Below are 26,501 nucleotides of genomic sequence, written 5' to 3'. Positions count from 1 at the left end.
TTTTCAGTTCATCATGCATCCCTTTGGCCTTACCAGCGCCCCTCAGGCTAATCCTCCAGAGCAGCGAGTCCAGGATTTCTAGGCTATATTACTGATATTTCAGCATGCATCCTGGAGAGATTTAATCTGAAACTGCTGGGCCTCATGGCCTCCTGCATCTTATTGGTAACACTTGCTAGATGGCATATGCGGGCTCTGCAGTGGGACCTGGAGTTCCAGTCGGCGCAGCACCAGGGGAGTCTCTCTGACATGGTCCAGATCTCAGAGGGAACTGCAGAAGACCTGCAGTGGTGGCTTATGAACCGCGATTGGGTCAGAGTCCCAACTCTCTCCCTTCCCCAACCAGATCTCAAAGCAGTGACAGATGCATCACTCCTGGGATCGGGCGGCCATTTGGGAGAGATGGGGATCTGAGAATACTCTGGTCTCCGGCGGAACCTAGACTCCAAATTAGCATGCTGGAGCTCCGAGCAATCTGTGTGACATTAAATACCTTCCTACCCTCCATCAAGGGAAGGCTGGTCCAAGTGTTCACGGACAACACTGCCACCATGTGGTACAGCAACAAACAGGGTGGGGGTGCCTTGCGTCTCTGGAAATGGCTGGAACAGCATGGCATATCCCTGGTGGTTCAACACCTGTCAGGTTCTCCGAATGCCAGGGGGAACTAACTCAGCCATTGATGCCTAGTGCATCACAAATGGCTTCTCCATCCAGAGGTGGTGCAAGGTCTCTTTCACCAATGGGGTGAGTCTTGGTTAGATCAGTTTGCCTCCTCCGTGAACGTGCAATGTCAGCAGTTTTGCGCATTTGAGTTCCCAAGGTAGCTCTCGCTCTGAGACGCTTTTCGTCTTGAGTGAAGCTCTTGCCTCCTGTATACCTTTCCACCGTTACCACTCTTGCCCGGAGTTCTTAAGAAGATCACGAACAACGGGGCCCAAGTCATCCTTGTGGCTTCAGACTGGGCACAGAGAGTCTGGTATCCTCAGCTTCTCAACATGAGCATCGATCCTCCAATCAGGCTACCTCTTCGGGATGATCTTCTGTCACTGCAGCAGGAGAGGGTCCTCCACTCAAACCTGTCAACTCTATGCTTTCTTGTGTGGATATTGAGCAGTGACAGTTGACAGCTTTTGACCTTCCTCCTAAAGTCTGTAATGCATCCCTTACCAAGACAGTGTACGCCTGCCGGTGGAACATATTTGTATCATATTGCACAGAAATATCTAGTTACTCTCCTTTCTCCTTCTCTTTCTGATATCCTTCTTTTAATCCTAAACCTTGCACAGCAGGGCTCTGCTCTGGGTAATCTCAAGGGTTACCTTTCTACTCTGTGTGCCTTTTTGTGGCTGCCTGACCAACCCTCTTTATTTAAGTCCCCTATTGTGAACAGGTTCATTAAAGGACTTGAACATATGTTCTCTCCTTCCCCTTTCAATATGGCTCAGTGGGACCTTAAGCTGGTTCTCACATTTCTGATGTGTGCTCCCTTCGAGCCTCTTCATAATTAACCCCTCGGCTGCTCACCATCAAGAAGGCCTTTTACACTAGGGAATCTTTCCTGCTGAAAGTGGCAACGCCATTCCAATCCATCACCATGCCCAATTTCTATGCTCCTCCATTTACCTCAAAAGAAGAGGAGTGAATCCACCGTCTAGACCCAAAAAGAGTGTTGTTGTTCTACCTTGATCTCAGACGAGAATTCCAAATGGACGACCAACTCTTCATGCCGTATGTTGGAGCAAAGAAGGGTTGGGTGGTACAGAAATGGACCATTTTCCACTGGGTTGTTCTTTGTATAAACATCTACTACACACTGGCCAAGAAGCAACCCCTTAGGGGCTTAAATGCTCATTCCACCAGGACTAAAGCTGCTACCACTGCATTAGCGCATGAAGTCCCAGTCCTGGACATTTGCCAGGCAGCAATGTGGGCATCCCTGCACGCGTTTACCATGCACTACCGCCTAGACAATCCGGTCCACAGGGATGGGCACTTCGCCTGTTTAGTTCTGCAGGACTTTTTAGTTTACCATTTGTCTGCAGCCCACCACCGGGAATGGTATTGCCTGGGTATCCATTCAGAGGTAAGGAATCTGCTGTTGGATTTTCAGATGAGCAAGTTACTTACCTTCAGTAACACACTGTTGGAGACAATATCTAGCTGCAAATTCCTTACCGACCCACCCATCCTCTCTGCTCTGTGGACTAGTTTCTAGGGTCAGTGCTGATCCCTTTCAGGGGCCTAATTGTACACACCAGTGTCAGTGCATTTCATGGCTCCATGTTCCTGATGTGAAAAATCATATAAAGTAACTGACGCCAGTGCGCCTATATAGGTGATGCGAACATCACTTCCGGGGAGGACGGCGCGAATGACGCCACACGGAGCTGACCGACGCTATCTTCCGGCGCTCAGGAGTATTGCTGGAAAAAAAATCTTCTAGATCCAGTCTGACGCCTGGAAATTCAAAGGTAAGGAATCCGTGGCTAGATATTGTCTCTACCAGATAATGCATTACTGAAGGTAAGTAATTCATTCAACACTGGTTAAGTATCTGGAGACCTTCCTAAGCGGGACAACTTGGAATACTGCTTTGTGGGATTGTTTTTGGATTAAGACTGCTGTTGTGGTATTAAGGAAGACGGTGGTAAGACTTTGTGCTCATCATAGGAAAGCATCGGGGAAGGTGATGTATTTCAAAGGCTGTATGCTGTTGCAATATCCTCACTGAAAAACAGACTTGAAAGTCTGGAGAATGAAAGCCGAACATCTGTCCAGAGACTGATTGGTTGGCAGGCAGTTGTAAACAATGGAGACAACATGAACGTTTTGATTTAGTCTTTTCTAAAAGAAAGGCTGCCTGCTCAAGATTACCACCGCTGAATTATTCAAAGCCAGTGGTCTGTCTCCCATGAAAAGAAGAAGCCAAGAGAATAGTGACTGTGTCACAATGTTCATTACACATTTCGAGTCAGAATATTGAGAAGTTGTAATGAGGTGACATAAAAATTAGGGTGGTAACATGCCTGGATCAAGGGATCTTTTTCGTTCCAAATGTTAGTCCGATAACTATAACTAAGAGAGATTCAGAATGAAGTTGTTAGATGGGGGGTGCAAGTGAATTTCCCGTTTTAGACATTACTTGGAGCGGACGTAAAAAACAAAATTTCACTTTTAAATCAGGCGAAGGAGGCATTGTCATATTTGAAGAATCTTAAAACTGAAACGCAGTCCACTACAAATGTATAACATGTTCTTGGAATCTGGGTGATGTATTGTTTTAAAAAAATGATCTTTTTATTGATCAAGTAAATAGCCCATCATTACAGTCAATAATTCAACATCAATACAGTCAACTGCTCACGGGACAGTGGTACAGTGTTGCTTGCTTAAGTTGGGGGCCAACGGCCCAACAGATGTATTGTTGTAGGGAAGTTGCATTTCTTCTTCCCTGGTTTTGTGTTCCCGCCCATCTGTACTTTACCCATGGTACCCAAAGTTTATCCCATTTTTTGGGGCATCCTCTACTTTGGTATATAGTTTTTTCTGCAAGACAGCACGAGTCCATATCTTGTTTCCAGTTAAAGAGCTTATCTGAAAGAGACATGTTAGTGATAGATTCCTTACCTTAGAATATCCCCAGGCGTCAGACTGGATCAGGAAACTTTTGCATAGCAATACCCCTGCGCGTCAGTAGGCGTCGTCCGCGGCTCCGCGTCCGTCGTCGGCGTCGTTCGCGCCGGAATGACGTCGTCAGAGTACTTAGACGCCGCCCATGCGCACTGACGTCAGTTCTTCTTTTTTCCGCGCCAGCTAGCGCAGATACGGAGAAGCTCTACCCCTAGTCATTTTTTGACTAAACTTTTGATCTTTTTCATCATTTCTTTACTTGAGTCTTCCACTCTATCGGTGCCGGTAGGGATGCCCGGGTTCAAACCCTGCTCGAAGTGCGACCGACTGATGCCGGCTACCGACCCCCATCGCCTGAAGTGTTTAGGCCTCGACCACGACGAGCGCACCTGCTCCGACTGCCGGGCCCTGACGTCTAAAGCTAGGCGGGAGCGGTCCCGCAAGCGACTCGAGCTCCGGCAGTCGGCCCCACGCCATTCCAGGTCCCGGTCCCGGTCCCACAGGAGGTCGCAGGACCGGTCGTGGGGTCGGAGTCATCGCAGCTCTGGGAGTGTACACCGGTCGTCAGGATCCAAGTCCTCAGGTAAGAGGCATGAGAGGTCGGAGAGACGTCATCGTTCCTCCGACCCACCCCGACGCTCGCAGGATGTGGCCGGGGGTTCGGGTGACACCACCCACGCGGCTCCGACGGAGCCGCAAGCATCGCCGCCTGCCCCACACCTTCTGGTCCCTGGGCACGGTGCGTCACCGGAGGAAATCGAGCTGTACCTCATGGCCATGAGGTCCCTCCCTCCTCAGCCGGGTTCCGTGGCGCCTCAGGGCCCAACGGTCCCGGCTGGAGATCCTAGCGGGTCTGGTGCTTCGGCCCGATGCCATCGGGTGCTTCGGCCCCAGCGCCGCCAGCGACTTTGGTCCCGGCGCCGCATGACCTCAACGGATCCGCTTCCGCTGTGGACGCTGTCCCCAATCTTCCCGTTGGTCCGACTCCGCCGCCGGAACGGCGCCGCTGGGCGCCGCTTCCGACGGCCTTTGGAGATTTTTATTTCCATGAGGAGGCCCCGTCTGTTGCCCCTGTTTTACAGGAGACGGGTGACGAGGGTGACTGGGAGGGGCCTGAAGACCCTCTGGCATTGGAGTGCCAGTCTCAAGAGGACTGGACATATGAGCTTGGGGAGGCCAGTGGTATTGACACTTCGCCAGACACTGGGTTTGTCTCCCCTCCCACCGTGGCTTCGGAGGAGGGGTCTACTTACAGTGTAGTGTTGACGAGGGCGGCCAAGGCCTTAAACCTTGAGCTCCCCGTCGCGGCCGTGAGGACTAACCTCCACACTGAGGTCCTCAAACCGCAGACAAGCTCCAGTGAGCCCCTGCTGCCGTTCAATGAGGCCTTGTGTGACGTTCTTGTGGGCACTTGGTCCAAGCCCGCCACAGGTCCGCTTGTGGATAGGAACGTGGCCAGATGCTAACGCCCGGCCCCGGGCGACCCTTGCTTTTTGTCCACCCATCCCACCCCCGAGAGCCTGGTTAACCAGGCCTCCACTTCCCAGACCGCATTCCCGACGGCTCCACCCAATCGGGAATCCAAGAGATATGAACAATTCGGGAAGAAAGTGTTCTCGTCCCTGAGTTTGGGGCTGCGGTCTGTCAATACCGCTTGTCTCTTGGGCCGCTACACCCACACCCTGTGGGACGCGGTCGCTGCCACAATGTCCGGAGGAGGTCCGGGCTAAACTCGCCCAAACCCTTGTGGAGGGTCGAGATGCAGCGCGATATTCCATCCGGTATGGACTGGATACCACGGACTCACTGGGCAGGGCGATGGCAGTGACAGTGGCGGTTCGACGCCACGCCTGGTTGAGGTCTGCCAACTTTTCGGCCCATGTCCAGGCCACACTTCTGGACATGCCGTTCAATGGCCATCGCCTCTTTAGCGACAAGGCAGACCATGCGCTTGAGCGTTTTAAGGACTCCAGGGCTACGGCCAAGTCCTTGGGCCTCTCGGCCACACGCCAGCAATCGGGTGCCTTTCACTCCTTTCGTGGCCACGAAAGGGGCGCCCCCACATGTGCTGCCAGCCACGCACCGCAGAATGTTCAACAGCGCGGTGGCGGCCGTGGAAACCGCCGTGGCGGCGGCGGGGACAACGGCGAGGCCAGACCACACCTCCCTCAGCAGCACCTGCCTCAAAACCTTCCTAGTCCGAGTTTTCAGGCCCATGTGACTCCAGTGGGAGGCAGGGTTCGCCATCCCCTCTCCCACTGGCGCACTGTCACATCGGACAGGTGGGTGCTGCAGATCGTCCGAAGGGGCTACTCCCTCCCCTTCGAGGCGACCCCTCCAGCCATGCCACCACAATTCCACCGCGTGTCGGGGGATCGCTTGCAACTTCTGCAAGAGGAAGTCACGGCCCTCTTGGCCAAGGGGGCCATCGAGCGCGTTCCTGGGCCAGAAGTAGGGTGTGGTTGTTACTCCCACTACTTTCTGGTACCCAAGAAGGGCGAAGGGGGCCTACGCCCTATCTTGGTCCTACGGAACGTCAACGGCTTCCTCCGGAAGGAGAAGTTCAAGATGCTGACTTTGGCTTAGGTCTTAGCTGCCCAGGACCCTGGAGACTGCCTGATAGCGTTGGACTTGCAGGACGCTTATTTTCACATCTCCGTCCTGACGGCCCACCGGCGTTACCTGCGGTTCACGGTAGGCCACGAGCACTTTCAGTTTACCGTGCTCTCCTTCGGCCTTACCAGCACGGGTGTTCACGAAGGTGATGGCGGTGGTCGCAGCTCATCTGCGCAGGTTAGGGGTGTCAGTCTTTCCCTACCTCGACGACTGGTTGTAGAAGGCGGGCTCGCCCCAGACAGTCGTCACCCACCTCCAGACTACGGCCGACCTCCTGCACTTGCTGGGGTTCTCTATCAACGCGCCGAAGTCGCACCTGTGTCCCTCTCAGAAGCTCCTCTTCATCGGAGCAGTTCTAGACTCGGCGCAGTTTCGGGTTTATCCTCCCGAGCAGCGGGTTCGGGATATTCAGGCTCTGATTCCGATCTTTCAGCCTTTATCCCTAGTCTCGGTCAGGTTGACGCTGCGGCTTCTGGGGCTGATGGCCTCCTGCATCCTTCTGGTGCATCACGCCCGGTGGCAGATGCGGGCTCTGCAGTGGGACCTGAAGTTTCAGTGGGCCCAGCATCAGGGCAACTTGTCCGATCATGTCTTGATCTCGGAGGGCACTGCAAGACAGTTGCAGTGGTGGCTAAAGGACCGCGATTGGGTCAGTGGCAGATCCCTCTCCTTACCCAACCCGGAGCACGTGGTTGTGACGGAAGCGTCCCTCCAGGGCTGGGGAGGCCTCATGGGAGAGGCGGAGATCAGAGGCCTCTGGTCTCCGGCGGAGTCCCGGCTCCATATCAACCTTTTGGAGCTGCAGGCGATCCGACTAGCACTGAAGGTATTCCTCCCCTCTGTCCGGGAGAGTGTAGTGCAGGTGTTCACAGACAACACCACCGCCATGTGGTACTGCAACAAACAGAGCATGGTGGGGTCGTGGATCCTATGCCAGGAGGCTCTGCGCCTCTGGCAGTGGCTGGAACATCAGGGCGTGACCCTGGTGGTTCAACACCTGGCAGGTTCTCTGAATGCCAGGGCGGACAAACTCAGCCGTTGGTGCATGATGGTTCACGAATGGCGTCTGAACTTTGACGTGGCGAAAGGCCTCTTTCAGCAATGGGGAGAGCCTTGGTTAGATCTATTCGCCACAGAAGAGAACGCGCAATGTCATCAGTTCTGCGTGTTGAAATTTCCAAGGCGGCACTCGCTCGGAGACGCTTTTCGTCGCAAGTGGAGTTGCGGTCTATTGTACGCCTTTCCGCCTATACCACTTCTGCCCAGAGTGCTGAAGAAGATCAGGCGCGACCGGGCCCAAGTTATTCTTGTGGCTCCGGACTGGGCAGGAAGATACTGGTATCCCGAGCTACTCAGCATGTCAGTCGATCCCCCGATTCGTCTGCCTCTTCGGGAGGACCTTCTGTCGCAGCAGCAGGGGACGGTTCTGCACCAAAACCTGTCCAGTCTCAACCTACAAGCTTGGAGATTGAGCGGCGGCCGTTGAGGCCATTTGACCTGCCTCCCGAAGTCTGTGATGTCATTCTGGCAGCCAGGCGTCCCTCCACAAAGTCGGTATACGCCTGCAGGTGGAACAGATTTGTGGCATGGTGCACAGCAAAGGCTGTGGACCCACTCTCTGCACCCCTTTCTGAGGTTCTCCTCCTTCTTCTTTCTCTTGCCCAGCAGGGCTCTGCTCTGGGCACTCTCAAGGGGTACCTTTCTGCCCTTTCGGCCTTCTTACGGCTACCTGATCAGCCTTCCTTGTTCAAGTACCCCATTGTAAATTGGTTTTTGAAGGGCATCACACACATGTTCCCTCCTGTTCCCTTTGTGATGCCCCAGTAGGACTTGAATCTTGTACTTACTTACCTAATGTGTGCTCCCTTTGAGCCGCTCCATAACTGTCCTCTCCATCTTCTTATTGGAAGACTGCTTTCCTGGTGGCCATCAACTCTGCCAGGAGAGTGAGTGAGCTCCAGGCTCTTTCTTCTACACCTTCTTTCCTCTCTGTCCATCCGGACAAGGTTGTGTTGTGGACGAGACCCTCTTTCCTGCCCAAGGTTGTCACGGCCTTCCACATCGGGCAGTCCATTACCTTGCCCACCTTCTTTCCGCCTCCGCATCCCTCGAAAGAGGAAGAGAGGCTCCACCGTCTGGACCCAAAACGTGCGTTCTCTTATTATCTGGATTGCACAGGCCAGTTCTGGGTGGATGACCAACTCTTTGGTGGTTACGTGGGCGCTAAGAAGGGAAAGGCGGTGCACAAGTGGACCATCTCGCGGTGGATCATCTTGTGTATCCAGGTATGTTACTCCTTGGCCAAAAAGGAGCCCCCTGTTGGATTGTGGGATCATTCTACTCGGGCCACAGCGTCTACAACTGCCCTGGGCCGAGGAGTGCCCTTGCAGGACATTTGCCAGGCAGCTACGTGGGCCTCGCTGCTCACGTTTGCAAGACACTACTGCCTGGACAGCCAAGTCCGGAGGGATGGCTTCTTTGGCCGTTCCGTCCTCCAGGACTTTCTGGTGTGATTATTGGTTCGCAGACCCACCACCCGGGTTGGTATTGCTGGGGTATCTCTTTCAGATGCACAAGTTACTCCGTGTGTAACGATATATCTGTAAGAGACATTAGTTAGTGATAGATTCCTTACCGACCCACCCATCCTCCCTGTCCTGCGAACCGATATCTAGGGTTAAGGTCATCCAATTTCAGGGCCCTAGTTTCATGGCACCAGTGTTGGTTCTATCATGGCTCTGCGTATCTGGCGCGGAAAAGCTGTGTATCAGAACTAATGTCAGCGCGCATGGGCGGCGTCTAAGTACTCCGACAAATTCATTCCGGCGCTAACGACGCCGACGACAGGTGCGGAGCCGCGGCTGATGCCTACCGACGCGCAGGGGTATTGCTACGCAAAAGTTTCCGGATCCAGTCTGACGCCTGGGGATATTCTAAGGTAAGGAATCTATCACTAACTAATGTCTCTAACAGATATATCGTTACACAAGTAGTAACTTGTGCTGCAGGTTCCTGTGCCCCCCACAGTCTTGCTATGTTGCGCTTTGCCACCCCTGAGGCCAGCATTAGTCAGGTTTTAGTGTGTGTGGCCCACCTGGTCTCTCCTGTGACGCCCAGCAAGTGCCAGCGGGCCTCCATAGGTATGTGTATATCTAGCACCTTGGACATCGTTCTAGTCAACCGAGTCCAACAGCGTTGGATTTCGGGGCATTCCCATATGATGTGAAAGAAGGTACCTGCCCCTCCACACCCTGGGTAATGTATTGTTATCATTTTGATTTTTTGTTTGTTTTCTTAGCTGCATCTGTTCTGAACATAATTAAGCTTATCATTAAATTGTGGCAAGAGACACACTGGTCCCTGTTCAAGGATCCTATCTATCCATAAAGGAATTGATATTAATATTGTGTTGCATTGTGGTGATTTACATCTATGTACCCAGTCCCCCGCTTCCCTTCTAAGTTGCTTTGCCAGCTGTCAACTTTCTCTTCAAAGCAATTTGTTATTAGAGTCTCATTGAGGTTCAATATCTCATTGAACCAGCGAGTCGTTTTTGTTAAGCTCTCTGTAAGATTCATTTTGCTATGATAGTGGTAATTGACAAGATTTTATTGCTATATAATTGTAAAGAAAATCCTAAATAAAGTCACAAGGTGCTTTTTGGAATATTTCTCCATCATTGGATTTTTTTATAGATTCATATGCTTGAATCATTCCCCTTTGTCAGGTTGTCATTGACTTAATGTTATTCACTGATAACGTGAATAAAATTAAGTCATTTTAACATGTACATGTAATACAGCAGTGTATAATTAATGACACATTTGCCTCAATTTTAACTGGCCAAACTTGAGCCACTGAACTAAACTTGCTTTCCTCTCCTTTCCACCTAAACATCACCATTTTTAAAAAAAAAATAAAAACTTTTTTTTATTGAGCTTTTTCAAGATACCAATATGATAAACGCATGCGCTATATCCGCCCATAATTGCAAACCATAAACATATGACGCACACTTGAACTAGTAATAGGATGATATGTTAATAGATGTTTAGGGGTGGGACTACAACCATGTAAAGCATATAAAACCAAGTCTGATAGGTGATAAAGAATAACCAGTTTCTTACATGTAACTATTTATAGTTCAGAGTAACTGTAACACTAAAGTGGACAACCCAGGTGTAAGTGTCATTCATATACACATTGGGGGAGGAGGACAGGCAGTTCCACCTTCCGGAGAGTATCCCGGATCCAGGAGATGGCATCAAATGTTGCAGGAATAGACCATCCCACTCGATTACTGTGTCACTGATTCGGTGAAGCTAGCCGCTATTTCCATCCATTGCTCTGCAGAGGGTATCCTGCGGATGCCCCTCTATTCCTCCAGTCATAGGCCAGTCCCCTCTGCCAGCACCCAGCTCTCCTCATTGATTTTCCGTCTACTGTGTGGTGAACCATTCAGTAATTCTCAATGTAGCACAATGGCCCTGTGAGCTATCCCCCCTGACAAATCTAAGAAACCCATTGCCAGCCTCCCTAAGTACTCATCTGCTATGTAGGCATAGCAGGCAAAATTCCAGAGTATGTCGCATCTGCCTGTTCAGAGTTGTCTCCAAGTCTGATTTGACCTTTAGCCAAAATTATACTATCACTGGGCAGCTACAAAGCAGTAAGTCTGCGTCAACTAGAGCACATCTGGGTCAGCCCAGAGTTGAGGTGTTCAATCTGTGGGATGTGAGATGGGTGGTGTGTAGGTAGTATAACTGCTTGAATTTAAAGCAACTATTTCCGGAGACGGTGTGTATTCTAGGGTTTGTTACCATTCCCTCCCATGGAAATGCCTACCTATTATTTTCTCCCACCTGGTGTGCAAGGTCGGCCAACTATCTGAGGTAATGGCAATCTCCGTCTTCTAGAGCGAAGAGTTCAGGCGGCTGCCATTGGCCAAAAGTCAATACAACCTGCAATAGGCCATGTGTTGGCGGCTCCAGGGACAAATTCTCAAGAAGCTTACCGCTAGCACCAATGCCCCATAAACCAAGAATTGGGTGACCGGAAGGGCATTTTCCCCATCCAAGCTCTCTATTGCCCAAAAGGTGCCCTCTGAGTAGCAGTTCCCCAAAGTTATCAGCTCTACAATTGTCCACTGCCTGCATAAACGACTTTACTCCCAGTCTGTTTAAGTGCCCACTTCCAGTACCAAAGAGCTATAGTGAGGAGCTTTGGCCTCTGAGCAGGGTTTACTTTCACCCCTAAGAGCAATGCAAGCAGGGCACCTTTTGTGTGACTCTCTGAATTCTCCCAGTTCAAGGGAAACTCCTGCAAGCATCTAGCTCCCTTTACTGCTGCACTGCAAAATCCTACATTTTGTAGTTCCGAACTCCAAGGCCTCCGCCATGCATCAGCCATTGAAGTGTGCACAGAGAGACACAATTACAACTCCAGTTCCATACCAATTCCTGGAGCGATATGTTCAAGGAGCGGAACCAACCTCGTGGGATCTAAACCGGTAGACTCGCAAAGTAGTAGAGGGCGCATGGCAGTATGACCATTTCAGCTCTTCTAGCTATAACAGGGAGTCTCAGAGTCCACCAAAACGCCATGTTGCCCTTCAGGGTCCTTAGAGCGTACCAAGATTATCCTCTCTTCTGTCTGCATGAGAGTGGTAAACTCTGACTCCCTGATATTTAAAAACCCTGGGATCTCATTGGATTCCCAATTGTTGAACAATTCCAGGGGTTCCTCGGTTTCGAAGACAACAGGAATACACAAGCCTTCATCCAGCTTGAACACAGCCCTGATACCCTTCTAAGTTCATCTAGTGGGGGCCACCCTCCACCGAACCCCAGTTTGGGCCTATCTCAAATATACTAGCATATTGTCAGCACAGATCGATACTACATGCTCTCTATCATGCCGCTGTATACCTCTCCCCACCCCTTATCTTGGAGAATACTGGCAAACAGCTCAAATGCAGACCTGCTTAGTCCCACTATAAACTGTGAATGGATCTGAGATGCACTGACCCTTGCCTGCATATACTTGGACAGGACAGCGAGGCATTTGTTTCATCTCTCACCCAGTGACATCCTACTCGTGACTGCTCTCAGTGACATCCTACTCGTGACTGCTCTCAGGTAGTCCCACTGCACGGTGTTGAACACCTTCTGCATATCAATTAATAGTACCACTGCTTCAGGGTGACGAGACAGTAACATTTCATCTAGGATGCAGAACAAGGGTCCAATGTTGTGGGAGGTAGTTAATTGAGAAATGAAGCCATTTTGGTCTTTGTGCACCAGGGTATGTAGGGAGGGCTATAGGCAGTTGGCTAGCACCTTGCTAAGGATTTTATAATCCAAGTTTAACTTTGAGATTGGCCTATAGGACGCCACGTCTTGCACATTGCCAGAGGAGTAAAGAGTGGAGGCTATCAAGGCCTCCCTGTTACTATTGGGCAAGGACCGAAACTCCAGTGTCTCCGCATATATTTCCGCTAGTTTCAGCACCAGGAGTGACCAGTAGGTCTAATAAAATCTAGCAAGTAGGCCATCTGAAGCAGGTGATCTGCCCCTCACCAGATACTTAATGGCTCCTTTGATTTCAGGCTCGGAAATAGGTCCACTTAGGGCAGCTGTGTCCACGACTGTCATCTACAAGAGTTTCTTCCTGGCCAGGAAAGCTTCAACTACCTTGGCCGGTATCTGGTTGCGCTCCCACACACAGTAGTGAAGGTCTGGTGGAAGGTAACTTTAGCATTGGGTTGGAAGGGAAGATTGACACTTGAGTCGCCGCAGTGGGAGACTGAGTGTTAATCATTTTCATCAATTTATCCTGCACCTCTCCTTATTCATGGAAACCCTTGTTACATTCAGCAGGTTTGGTACCAAAGCCTTTCATTAGCACAGTAATTTGTAAGACATTGCATTTCTCGTGCGTCTATGCACTTGGAAAGCCTTCATATGGACTGAGACACATTTTACATTGCTTCCAAACAAAAGCCTTTATATTTGGGGGAAGACCTCTAATTACACAAAAAAACATATTAAATAGTAACCTGTACATTGGGAAGTCAAGATTTCATACATGCAGGATCTTTAAATATTATTCCAGGCAAATATAGTTCAACATAGTCTTCTTTGTTGTTTTATCTCCTCCTCTTAAGATCAGATACATGGATAATAAGCAGAGCTGAGTAAACAGTTTTGAGTGCCAACACAATGGAACTTTAAAAATATCTCATAATAAAATCATTATGGCTGAGTTAATACTACTAGGAGATGCAATTCATTATCTTATGACACTGTCTTGTATAGCCTGATTTAACATTGATACTTAATGTTACAGCTCATTTTGTCGGTTATGTGCATGCATGGGATCCCTGCTCTCAAGTTCATTTTCACATCAATAATAGACAATCTAGGATACTTGGGCTAATCCCATGAAGGGAGTAAAATCTCAGTGTCCTGGTTAGGAATTATTTACTTCAGGAGTGTACTTTAGCCCCTGAGCAAATATGAATCGGTCTACTTGGAATGAAATTCACTAACTGGATAACAACCCCCCAAATAAGTAATTGTTCATATACATTTCTTTACCCTTTAATGTGAAACTAAATTCATTTTTGAGGGTTTATCACCAAACCATAGTCCCCTTGCTAAGAATGACGACATCTCTCACATCTTATCTAAACCCCTTATTTTTCATGTGAGGAGATAGAAATTGTGTCTGGGGAAATCCTGTAATGAAAGGTGCAGTGCTCATGACTTTTAGACTGCAAAGTACCTCTCATTGCTGTATCATCCATTCACTCTGAGCCATGCTTTTCTGATGTTTGTCAAAATTGCCTAAGTGATACCTGTTCAGAACAAAAAGCGAAGTGTCATCTCAAAACAACCTGATACAAAAACCTTAATAACTCTGCGCTTTTTTAATCGAGCAGCCCACTTGCATGTATTGGTGCGTTTTCCCTTCATCGCATTTCATTTTACCAAAATCTTAATATGTGTACCGAGTACTACTCAAAAATAAGCAGTGTGTCAGGCTTGCCTTAGAGCCAAATAAATAGCTTTAACACCTCTATAACCTTTTGTGTCCCTTGTTCTCATGTTCTCATCATGGAAATCCCGTCCAAGCCTTAGTTACTGTAAAATACACTGGCCCTTCAGTCACATGCTCATGTCAGTGTACATTGATCAGATGGCCTGACTAGACCCCTAAATGGCTTCATCACATGGCCCACAATAACCACTGTATTTGAGGTCGCTCAGTCCAGCTATTTTCCACTGTCGTTTTATTCATTCAGGCTGTAATTCCTTATTTTTACTTGGTGCCTCTTTACCCAAATACACACATACATCATTGCTTGTAGTCCAATTCATATGTACTTTGATTTGTAGGTTTTTCTTTTGCTCAAAGGTAACCACTTTTACAGTAAACTCGCTGACACTCTAAGGCCTTCATTTCCTCTGACGCTCCACTGCAGGTAAATGCATTAGAGCCCACTCATTGGTGTCTCTTTCATGTTCCCTTTCACAGGTGTTCATCAGTCTGTCACTAGTATTCCTATTCAGCTTCAGTGCCAACAGGGTCTTTTAAGGGTAGCCTTTTGACATGTTTCATTAAGCCTTTGTGGTTCATGGTTCCGATTATGATCCTCATGATTAAACTTGATGTGAATTATTGTATAAATGTAACACGTTTGTATGTGCCTTGTGCATTGCTTTTATGATTCTAGCGATCGAATAAAGCATATTTGGATCCTCATGATTATCTGATTGTTCATAGGATTACACTGTTTCTTCAGAGTTTTTTTGATCTTTTAAACTTTTTTTTAATTGTGATCTTTTTAAAAGTGGTTATCTCAGCAGCAATCTTGTTTTTATTTGAATGCCCCAAAGCTCTATTATGTATTGCTTGTTACTCTAGCTCATCTACCAGTAGTGTTAAAATAACTAGAACCTCCTTTGTTGTCTCTAATACTAGTAACATGTCTAAAACATGTATTTGCATTGTAAGGCCATCACTCCTTAAATCTACCATTTTCTGTGAACATCTTTTGCTTGTTTTTTGCCTGAAGGCTCACTTGTATCATCTCAGGCTTAAAGTGATCTGCCATACATTTGGCATGCAATTCTGTTCTAATTCTTTTTTCTTCAGATCAGTAGTGTCATGCAAAGCATTATGCAAATGTAAATAAATGGAAATGTCAAGGAATTTGTAGAGTGCACTGCCACCAAGCAGTTTCACGGCGCTAATACTCATACTGCTGTGGAACCCATCCTGGCTTTCCCTGTGAAGTGTCCACTCCTGGGCACCGCCAGGGTGAAGCCAGGCATCCTAGCGCTGTTGGGGCCGGTATGGAGGTTAAGCAAGCTATTGCCCAGAGTTGCAGCGTGGGGCCCATGATTAGAATAGGCACCGAGGCAAGAATTGTCAGGTCCGAGGAAATTGAGCCCAAGGCCCGCCGAGGCAGGAATTGAACCCTGGTCCCGGACCATAACTCTGCATCAGGGTCTGCCGCTCTAACCATTGAGCCACACTCCTCCACTGCCTTATGCCACACCGCTTCCTAAGTGCTAGCAAGAATTGAGGATGTACGCGTTACTCTTTTGAACTTTTCATCAAAGAAGGCAAAAATGTTTCCATCAGTTACATTCTCTGCATTATGTAACTTAGTTTACACTGCATCGGTATTGGCACGTATTTTGATTGATGTATGGTCATGTACCCATTATTCATATATTTTCATTACCTTAATACATTTGTTTCAGGTTTTGCTCAGACTTGTTCCAAGGAAATTGGAGCACTTTACATGAGCACAAGTTACATTTACATTACACAAGGTTAGGTTTTGTTTTGCTAGGCAAGAGGAAATTAAGAGATTTGTCCAGAATCATAGTATGTTGAGCTACTGCGAGGACTCAAACGTGAATCCCCAGTTCCAAAGTCGGCAGCTGTGGCCTTAACACTACATCCTCTCATTTAGAGAGCTATGTCATTGTAAAATGATAAACTTTGGCCTGATTGCGACTCCTGTGCATTCGGCAAAGTCATGGATTCTATGGCGAATACAAAAGGTAATCTAATCAAGATTGGTTCCTAAAAGCAAAAACAGATTGAGGCAGTCTTAAAAAATTTAAAATGACCCCCGAAGTCCCACAAACGTTAAGGCTCTAGATAAACCATAACAAGACATCATCCATACGATTAGAGATGATTCAGTCCTTAGAGCTGTCTTGGGCACAGGTATTGCAGGAGTGTACCCTTCATCAATCTGGCAGACATGTCTTCGCTTCAACCCATTCCTTGTTGCTCAGCTAAGTAGATTAGTCTTTTTGTTCTATATTCAGTTGTTCCTATTTCTTCATTGCACCTCATACACTGTTGTACAGGACCTTTCCATGCTACTCTACTGGTCCAGTGGTGGTATCTGCATGTCCCTAGGAACATATTTCCACTTACTTAAGTGTTGAATTTTCTCACTCAGATCAATTAAGTGTCAACATGATTATGTTGGACTCATTCATCAAGGTGGCACTTTTTTTTCCTTCCCGGTAGGTTACCTACTGCTGTACAGATGGCTTCCATTTTTCAAAAAAAAAATGTTTACATGGTGCACCCTTCCCCCCAAGATAGTTTTCCTTCCAGAATGATAGCCTATGTAAACTTTTTGTCACTAGCATGGCCATTTAAGAAATGTAAAGTGTTCTGTTGCTCCTCCTCGAGTCGCTCTTATTCCATCTTTACCATCTCTATAGTTGTGTGTGTGTTTGTGTATGCTTATTTTTTCTCTTTAACTCTCCGGACATGTATTGAAATTGTGTGGCCCAAGAATATTGAAGAATATTTAGGACAGAAAGACCACCTGCTCCAAATGTCAATTGCATTGTCTTCCACCTCACATGAAGAGCTCTTCCCGAACATATTTAATGTTCTTGATATGGAGTCTAGTTTTACAAATGTTTGATGGGAGATATTGAATGGTGCATTCATGAATTTGTGAATACTTTTGTAGAAAACAGTTGTTTTTATTGCATCTGGTCTACTCGTAGACGAAGTAGTTTGCATCACTGTGTGAGTTTTTCCACTATATCCTAAAGAAGTAGTTGAATAGAACTCAACCAGAAGTAGGTGCTCATAAAATTGAGACCTTGGATTGAGCAAGAATACATTCTAAGCATACAGTACACAAAGGCTTAATAGGAAGCCAATCTTTAGTTCATAAGTGGCACTGATAATGCTCAATGCGAAGGGTATTGTTTTCTGATACCCTGACTTAAAGGGAAGGTGGGGGGCAAACACCTGTCAGTTCAATCCAAACACTCAAATGATCATATATTGTTTTCATGCTCAGAGACATTTTTGTAATCGATACTCAGAGGCATGAACCCAGTTCTATGGAGCCAGTACTGTGTGCTGCTACTTCCAATGGAAGGAGTCAAAGACCTTTTGTGCTTTTAACTTGACAATAGTGTTTTCCCGTTTGTTTTATATTCTGCCATTACAAGATGTAGTCATAATTTGTCTGTGTGGTGTCCCTGCTAAGGACAAAACCAATCCGATCTGGGTGTACCACTGAGAAGCCCACATCCTCCAGTTTATCCACTAATATTTTAACTAAAATGTAGTATCACAATTGTCTGAATCATACTTACTGGTATCTTTAGATGACTCCAAAAACACTGGGGTTCGGGCCTCGCCGAGCATCAGGGCATTGGGTTTCTACTCTAGCACCTCAGAAAAGAGTACAAAGAGGTAAGGAAGTAGCAGATGCTGAAAAGTTTAGTAACATTCAAAACCTAGTCCATCACCCCAGTTGTCCTGCTTTGCAGTATCCCTTTAATTGCTGTCCAAATCTATTGTTCAGTGATGTTATGCATTTTATGACCAGGCTCTTCTGAGGTATCTCTTTTTAGTCACAGTTGTTTACATTTCATGGGTATCCTATTCTAACGACTACATTGACCTGTAGTAGGTTAATGGAGTATAGAGCTTCACAGTATTTCTTTAACTTTTCACTCATATAATTAAGGTCTATAATCCTCTTGTATCCTTAACTAGTTACTTTCCCTATGCCTATGTGGGATGGTCCAATCTCTTTGCTTGTTATCCAAGCTACTGTCCTGCCAGTTTTGCCGCCCGCCAATAACATTTTCATTTTATTGTTCGTATAATTAATTAGACTTTGTCTGTCTGCAGCTTTTATATATTGTTGCATAAATATAATCTGCATAAACTTATCCCATACAGGGGGATTTTCAGTCCGAGCCATCCTTTGGAGTGCTTACATCTTGAGTTCAAGGCTGCTAAATTAAATCTTACATTTTTTAATTGTGCACACTTTGTGAGATCAATTGAAAGCTTCCCAAATGGATGACATCTATTTCTGGAACATACCCAGCTTCATAAATAGTTCTACATGCTCACTTATAATATGCCTAAAATTAGAGTCTTGGGAATGCTGATGGTTCTAATCTGCACACTGATGTTCTGTGCCTGCCTCCATAAACGTGTAACAGGTGATCAGACAGTCTGTGGCTATATTCAATGCCAGAAACCTGCTCTATGCTAATCCTGAATATGAATGTCATATCTATTGCACGAGGGTCCTGTGTACTGCTGAATGAGCAGAGTACTCTCTGGACTAGGTTAACTTTCTATACACCCATCATCCAGCTTGTAATCTAAACACTATCTGGTAAAATTGTGTTCTTTGTTGATTGCCACAAATTTGACAAGTGTTTCCTAGAACACAAAATCTCCTGCCTGCACACGGTCATGCTCCCCAAATCTTATCAGTTCAGAAGCAACAGTAATGTAAACGCTGGGATTATTGATATTGACTATATGCATTCAAAATTCTGCTCTTAACTGACACCCAATCACCTCGTTTATCCTCCGAATACACGGGTATTCGAAAGGGTGTCTTCTTTGGAAACAGTATCAATGTCCTTCCAGTAAATCACATACTGTATGCATGGAATATGGGCTCTCCCCCAAAGTTCCCCTAATTTGATTTCAATCGTGTTTCCTGCAGGTGTGTCGCTTACACTTTTTCTCCTTTAAGGCATTGGACAGTGCTTTGTAATTTGATTAATATGTTCCTCTCCTCTTATCGAGGGATCCCAATCAAATTTTAGAGACCTTTAGTCTGATTGCTCCCTAGTGGCATCTGTTGTATATTCAAAATAAAATAGCTTCCTGGATTAAATCCATTTGAATATTCTGAATCTCTGAAACAAGTTTTTATGTCAGACTAGATAAGAGATGACTTTTCACAAAGTTCACTCTCAGTGGCAGATCTAGGGTGTGTATTAATAAAAGAAAGTGGAAATGGTCAACCCCACCCCCCACCAGCAATAGCCAAGGCCCATCCTGTCCCCCTCCTGTTGGAAGAAAATATCTCAATCATGTCTTATGATTTGTATCTAGTATACACCCTGTCTCTCCTTCAGGAGATGTTGGTAGCATCCCAGTGACAATCTCAGTCCATATGCTTGGTAGAATAGTAAATGATGAAATTTGAGATGGAGCACGTTACTCCAAGCCCCTTAAAATGGAGGCATTCTTTGGTGCTCTAATCAGCATCCTATATTAACAAATGTGCAGTTGCATCACAGCAGGTATGTGAACATTTTGGGTCGATAGAACTCAGATTGGATTCCATTTGAATAGACATGTAAAAAATGCGCGATCAATCGTGACATGCACTCTGAGTCTTGATCTCTATACCACAAGACTCAGAGTAGAATTCACAATGGATCATGAGTATTTTGACACTTTGATTATGGGGTACTTACTTATCCTGCATGGGTCAAGTCAGGGCAAAGTCCTTCCTTGGTAATTGGCTTCCTCTAACTCTCTTGCTGTAGAAGCTAAGTTATTTTTGTTGCAAAAATGGGCTTAGACCATCTCTATGGGTCTGAAGGTGAGAGGTGCTCCAGGAGGTAAGATGCTGGGCATGTGATCAGTGCGGGAAGTATATCACACGATGCATCTACGCTGAATTATCAGGAACCACACCTCTAATGGAAGGATCAATAAAGGCTTAAATGTGGCTTGTTTCGGCCCCTCAACTAGAACCAAAATGCATACATTATTGTGCCTAGGCCAGTAATTCAGGTCCTTCAGTTTCATATTGTGAAGCCATGAACCTATATCAAATGCTTCCTTTGCGTACCACTTACACACGATTTCTCTTTTAGAAGTAATACTAATTTTTTTAACTTTATTTCTATAAGCATTTCCCTAAATAAATCTATTCAGCTGTAAAAACCAGATGGTCAATGATGCACAATGTATATTTTAAATTAGGGCAGCATTATGTATGGTTATTCAGGTTATTTTAAGTGTTTTTCTTTCTTCTTCCAGAATATTGAATACATTCGCTCGCATTACAACATTGAAGATTTTATTTACTTCAATCATCACCAACGGGAGGAGCATGGCCATCTATTCCATTTTGCCTTAAACCCCATATTCAAGCATTATACAAAGCACTTCCTGAAGGAAATTCTCCGGCTGTCTCATAAGTCGTGTCTGTATTACCCTATCTATCCAATAGATGAGGAAGTCCAGGTAATATATTTGAGTAGCACTAATTTCCAATTGTGTTAGAGTATGCAATAATATCGGACATATTATTGAATGTTCAGCTTTTGGTACTGCATAAACAGCAATGGTTTCTCACCACCTCATTGACAAGAATTGCTTTATTTTGTGACCAACCAATTTCCGCAAAAGGGAAGGAAAGGCAATATATGTTTCTGCATTTAAAATTTTTAAAAATGTATTTTAAACTTTTTATGAGTTTTACAACCCATACAAATTAAGGATGCACATCAAAACACATACAACACTGCAACATTAAAAGAGATCATGGTTATGCAATATGCCTCAGGTATCATAATACTTTATTATCAAATCATTATTTCTCCTATTGGATCCTACATTTGGGTCCCTGATGTGGGTGGGGATGAAATTACCTTACACTCATTTTAGAGTAGAAAAGACTGCTGGTCTAACCTCCTCCACCCTCGTATCACCTCACCCGATTATGCAGGAGGTTCTTGAGTGGGGTGCCAAATTGCATCAAATAGTATCCCTCATTATGTCCCTGCTGACGTTTGTGCACCTGCTCACCTATTCTGATTAGGACAGATGCTTCAGTTGTTCCCAATTTACTTGGATCAAATAGACAAGCAACTGCGGCAGAACAGTCTGTAATTTCCTTGCCATTGTAATGCCTCAATTAGCCATGTCCCCGGGCAGCGAAGTGCTCGTGTTATTTTTCATGTTTTCTGTGAGTAAAGTGACACAGTAAACCAGTTGCACCCATATATTGGTCTTTGTTACCGGTCTGAATTCTGATGATTCCCTCCACAAGTCTTCACTATCCTGAAGTCCTTCATTCTGTTCAGGAGGTCGGCTCCATCGCATGAGTACCCCAGGCATCTGTCCCGTGCCGCAGAATACATGTTGTGTGTACTTCAGGGTTAGATATGCTCTATGTAGGTAGTTTTCAAACTGAATTTTATCCTCACATTTCTGGATACTTCTGTGATAAAAGAACACAATGTTTGTGGCATGTGTAGCTGTAGATACTCATGCTGTGCTTACTCCTGCTATCTAGTGTTGGGCTCGGACATGTTCAACTTGTTTTACTTTGAAGTTTTTAAGTCACGAGGCATGATGACTCCACCTATTAATAGTAGTGAGCATAGGCATCAACTCCATTGTTAAATTGTTTCTTTCAGTTGTCTGGTTTGGACGTTCATCCTGAGAGCTCCTAATTGACGCCCTCTTTCGTTCATCACTGGTACCTCTCTGTTCTTCCACTCCAGTCTGCATTTTCAGTCTTCTTACTCTTCGACCACAGTCACATTTGTTAACTTCGGTGAACAAGTTCCTTCCATCATCCCCTTCGGGCCTTCTCCTCAGCTTCTTACATAAAGAATAAAGACTCCATGATGGAATGTGTCCCTTTCCAGTACTATCCACAGTGCCACTCAAAATACACTTGGACTGAACACCATTAGGTCTGTAATTCATGTCTTTACCTGGAGCTTTGTAAGACATCCTGCATTGCCTGCCATGCCTTTCGATCTAAAAATATGCTCCGGTACAAGCAAGATCGTTGCCTAGCTCGGCCTACCATGGCGCATCATCAAGAAGACGGGGACCAAGACATCAAGGTGGAGCCACAGCCAGAGACTTCAGGCTGTCACTTTCTGAAAACCATGCCACCTTTAAACTTATCATGAAATGTGTCTCGCAAGCCAGTTAAATTAAGACCAGCACAAATAGAATCAGAAGCTGGAGGTTGACCTTTCTAGAACACCATGTATCTCCCAGGTCTCTGATATCACTTAATGCTCTTTACCGTTTGACTGTTGAAAGGGTGGTGGAGTGCCATGTCATATGGTGGAGCTGCATATCATAAAGAGAAGTTGAGTGGCATACAGTTGTGTCATACAGTATAGTACAGAGGCATATAGTGGATTAGCATAGAGTGGAGGAGAGTGTCATAGAGTATAGTGCAGTGGTGTAGAGTGGAGTTCCATGCAGTGGAGTGGATTGTTGGACAGAAGAACATGTAGGGCTGAGTATTGTTCAGTGACGTAGAGTGGGATAAATTGTAGTAGAGTAGAGTGGAGTACACTGACGTAGGGTAGTGTAGAGTAAAGTATCATAGAGTGCAATGGTGTATCATAGACTATAGTGGAAAGCAATAGAGTGGATTAATAACTGAAAAAACGCCACCGAAAGGGAAATAGCCCTTACCAGTGTAAACATATAAACACTGATAAACTCCTGCACAACCACAAACTAAATGCCATTCAAAGAAAGGAAATGGAGAGTGAAAATATTTTTAATTTCTTCCTGAAGGGGCCAATACAATGTACATTTGTTATACAAGGTAGCAGTAAGACAGACTGGGCTTACATTATTCTGCTTGAGTTTTGTTGTTTAAGGATGTCCCTAAAATATTGTTTCTCCTTCCTTTTGTCAGTTTTGTGGTCTTTGGTCTAAAGATGCAAGGTTTAGAAGCATGTTGTAGGTCTTATTTAGTTATTTTATAAACCAGAAAGAATCAGGAAATATCAAAATAATTTGGTATTTTGCTACCTTTGATTCTTTCACTGATAAGTACAATGGCTGGTTTCATAAGAATTTTTCTCAATATGTACCCTCATAATTACCCAGGCAGAGAATGAGTGAAACCCTTTAATACATCAGCCCCCTTTTCTAGTGAGTCAGTATTGAGAGTAGGTGAATTGCCATCACCCCAGGCTTTAAATATTCAATGCAAGGGTAGCGATAGGTATATGTGAAAAGAGTGCAGTCACCAAGCATTTGGAATAGGGGTGAAAACATGACACCAGACTCTTGGAAAACATGGAACACAGTGTCACTTGGAATGGTGCTGCAAAATGTTCTTACCAAGTTCAACAAAGATTGGAGTGATATTGTATGTATTTGAAGTGATTCAGCTATATATATGAAAAAGTTTTGTGATGACCTGTCAAAATCGATACCTGAGCTGAAGTGCTTTTCTGTCAGAGATCCTTGCCACTTGCTAGATGGTATGCTGAAAGTATCTTTACAATCTTCAGATTTGATGAAGAATGCTATTGACTTTTTAGTCCATTCTGGTGCACTGTTAAGTTATGTACGGGAACTAGAGCGCACATATTTCTCATTGTGTGCTTTTTTGTGGCATCAAAGAAAGAGTCATTCCAACTGTATCATGTAGCCAGTGGTTTTCAGCCCTAAAGGCCACAAATGCTATAGTATCCATGTTGTGACCGTTTACAGAATTTGTGCTGAGTAATAATATGAAAGGCAAGACATGTGAGGCTCTTCTGTTGCATATTAATAGTGATGGGAATAAAAGTACACTCTACTGCATTCTTAGATTTTTATGGGAAAGCATGACTACCGTAGTGGACATAATTAAAAAACTAGAGTCTGAAAGCACCCTTATCTACCAAATGTTCAGTGTAATTGGTGTAGATGTGAAACATCTCCTTGAGAGTAGGCTGGACAAGACTTTTAGTGAATTGGCACTGCGACATGTTCCATTTTAGAATGCTTGCCACTTGGTAAGCAAAGAAAATGTTGAGGAGAAATTCAGGAAATATTATTTTACAGTGCACAAGATTATGCTTGCAATGATGCATAGTAAGGTCCCTTTAGGAACCATGGCATTTGAAGTCTCTGTAGTACTCTGCACTACGTCTAGATCCATTCTGTAAAGGGGAATTTTTTTATCCAGACTTTGTAATGTACTGCTTAATTTTTGACCGCTTCAATAACTGTGGGAGCGTATGCGACCAGTTCAATGCATTTGTTGGAGAACCTGTCGCAGAGAATCGCAATATTCAGGTGCACCAGCATTGGTATGGAAAGCTTTGTCAGTGGCCAAAGTTAGCAATTTGTGGACTGGCTGTTTTGGCATTGTCGCCTCAAGTGCCAATGTGGAGAGGACCTTTTCACAGATAAAAGTTTACATGGGAAGGAAAGAGGGAGCATGCATGATCAAAGACTCACTAAAGAAGTATTGATTTGTGCACTACAATAAGTTTGATTTGTAAAAATGTATTCCTCATATACACTGTATCCACACTGTCTATATACCATGCACTGTCAGTGCAGAACGTAAGTAATAATAAAAGCAAAGCGTTCCATAAACACTGGTAAAACACTGTTTCTGTTGTTTTTAATTACGCAAAAATGTGAAACCACAGATAAACACAGTTTTTTAAAAGTATTGAAATCACTGGACAACAGTGAAAAAACTCCACCAGAATTTACCACAAATAGAAACTGAAAACAGGAAAGCCTAATTATAGTCATGTAAAGGGTCATAAGTTGGAGTAACGTGTTGTACAGTAGAGTGTAGTGGGGTGTTGTATAGTACTGGAAAGTGATGCAGACTACAGTAGAGTAGAGTGGCATACAGTTTAGTTGATTTATATAGAGTGAAGTAGTGTACAATACAGTGGATTGGCATACAGTGTTAAAGAGTACAATGGCATTGAGTGGTTAGAGTGGAGTGGCATACTGTGGAGTAGATTGGAGTACTGTGTCAGATGAGAGTGGAGTTAAGTCGGTGCAGTGGCATACAAAGAGTTGTAGTGTCATATAGTGGACTAGAATATTTTAGAGTGGAGAAGAGAGTTGTACAGTGGCATACAGTATAGTACAGTGGAGGGAAGCGGTATAGACAGGAGTCAAGTGTCCGAGAGTGGCATATAGTGTAGTAGTGTGGAGTTCCAAAGAGTGCAGTAGTATGTGAAACATTGGAGCTGCATAAAGTGGATTGCTGTAGAGCAAAGTGAGGTAAAGTCTCTTACAGTAGAGTAGAGTGGAGTGGAGTGGTATAACATAGTGTGGAGAAAGTGCAATACAGTGTATTGGTGTGTTGTAAAGTAGAGTGTCGTGGAGTGTACTGGAATAGCAAAGTTAGTAAACTGTTATAAATTGGAGTGAAGTTTCGTACAGTAGAGTGGAGTGCCGTGTCTTATAGAAAAGTGTGCTATAGTGGAATAGAGTGTTGTACATTGGAGTGTACTAGCATATAGTGGAGTATAGAGTTGGGCAGTCAGGTGTACAGGGATATAGTGGAGTAGAATGTTGTTGAGTGCCATGAAGAGTGGTATAGAGTGGAGGTATATAGAGTGGAGGAGAGTGTCAGATGATGGAACAGCGTTCAGTGGATTGGCATGCACTGTAGTGGCTTAGAGTGGATTACTGTAAAGAGAAATAGCATACAGTGGAATACCGTACAGCCGAATTCTGCATAGTGGAGTGGTGTAGATTGGAGTGGCGTAGAGTGGAGTAGGGTACAGTGGATTGGCGTAGAGTGGGGTGGCATACATTGAAGTAGCACAGCGTAGATCGAGGAAACCGTTATAAATTGTCCTGCCTTCTCATACAGTAGAGTTGAGTGCTGTGTCGTACAGTGTTGAGAATTGTCGCAGAATGGAGTAGTGCTGTACAATAGAGTCTACGGGCATAGAGTTGAGTGCCAATTTTGACAGTGAAGTGCATGGGTATTGAGTGGAGTAAAGTCTAGTAGAGTGGCATAGAGTGTAGTAGAGTTTTGTAGAGTGGAGTTATATAGATTGGAGGAGAGTACACTGGAGTGAGGTAGAGTGTAGTAGCATACAGTGGAGTGGCATAAAGTGGAATAGTGTAGAGTAGATTACTGTAGACTGGAGTGGCATAGAGTGTAATAGTGTATA

General features: G+C 45.3%; 1 protein-coding gene across 3 annotated transcripts in view; it reads left to right on the top strand.

The window, feature by feature from the left end:
* The window catches only part of CFAP61 (cilia and flagella associated protein 61), a 1,856,219-nt gene that overhangs the window by 591,628 nt on the left and 1,238,090 nt on the right, over nucleotides 1-26,501 (top strand). For all 3 annotated transcript variants that reach the window (XM_086927518.1, XM_086927517.1, XM_086927519.1), the window contains one exon: nucleotides 20,623-20,829. In XM_086927518.1, coding sequence (XP_086783644.1) covers nucleotides 20,623-20,829 — 207 coding nt within the window. The remainder of the gene's footprint in view (nucleotides 1-20,622; nucleotides 20,830-26,501) is intronic.

This window comes from Lissotriton vulgaris, chromosome 6 (assembly GCF_964263255.1).
Source record: "Lissotriton vulgaris chromosome 6, aLisVul1.2, whole genome shotgun sequence".
In the NCBI taxonomy this organism is placed as follows: domain Eukaryota; kingdom Metazoa; phylum Chordata; class Amphibia; order Caudata; family Salamandridae; genus Lissotriton; species Lissotriton vulgaris.
Note: the sequence above shows the minus strand (reverse complement) of the source record. Positions and strands in the feature narration are given on the sequence as shown.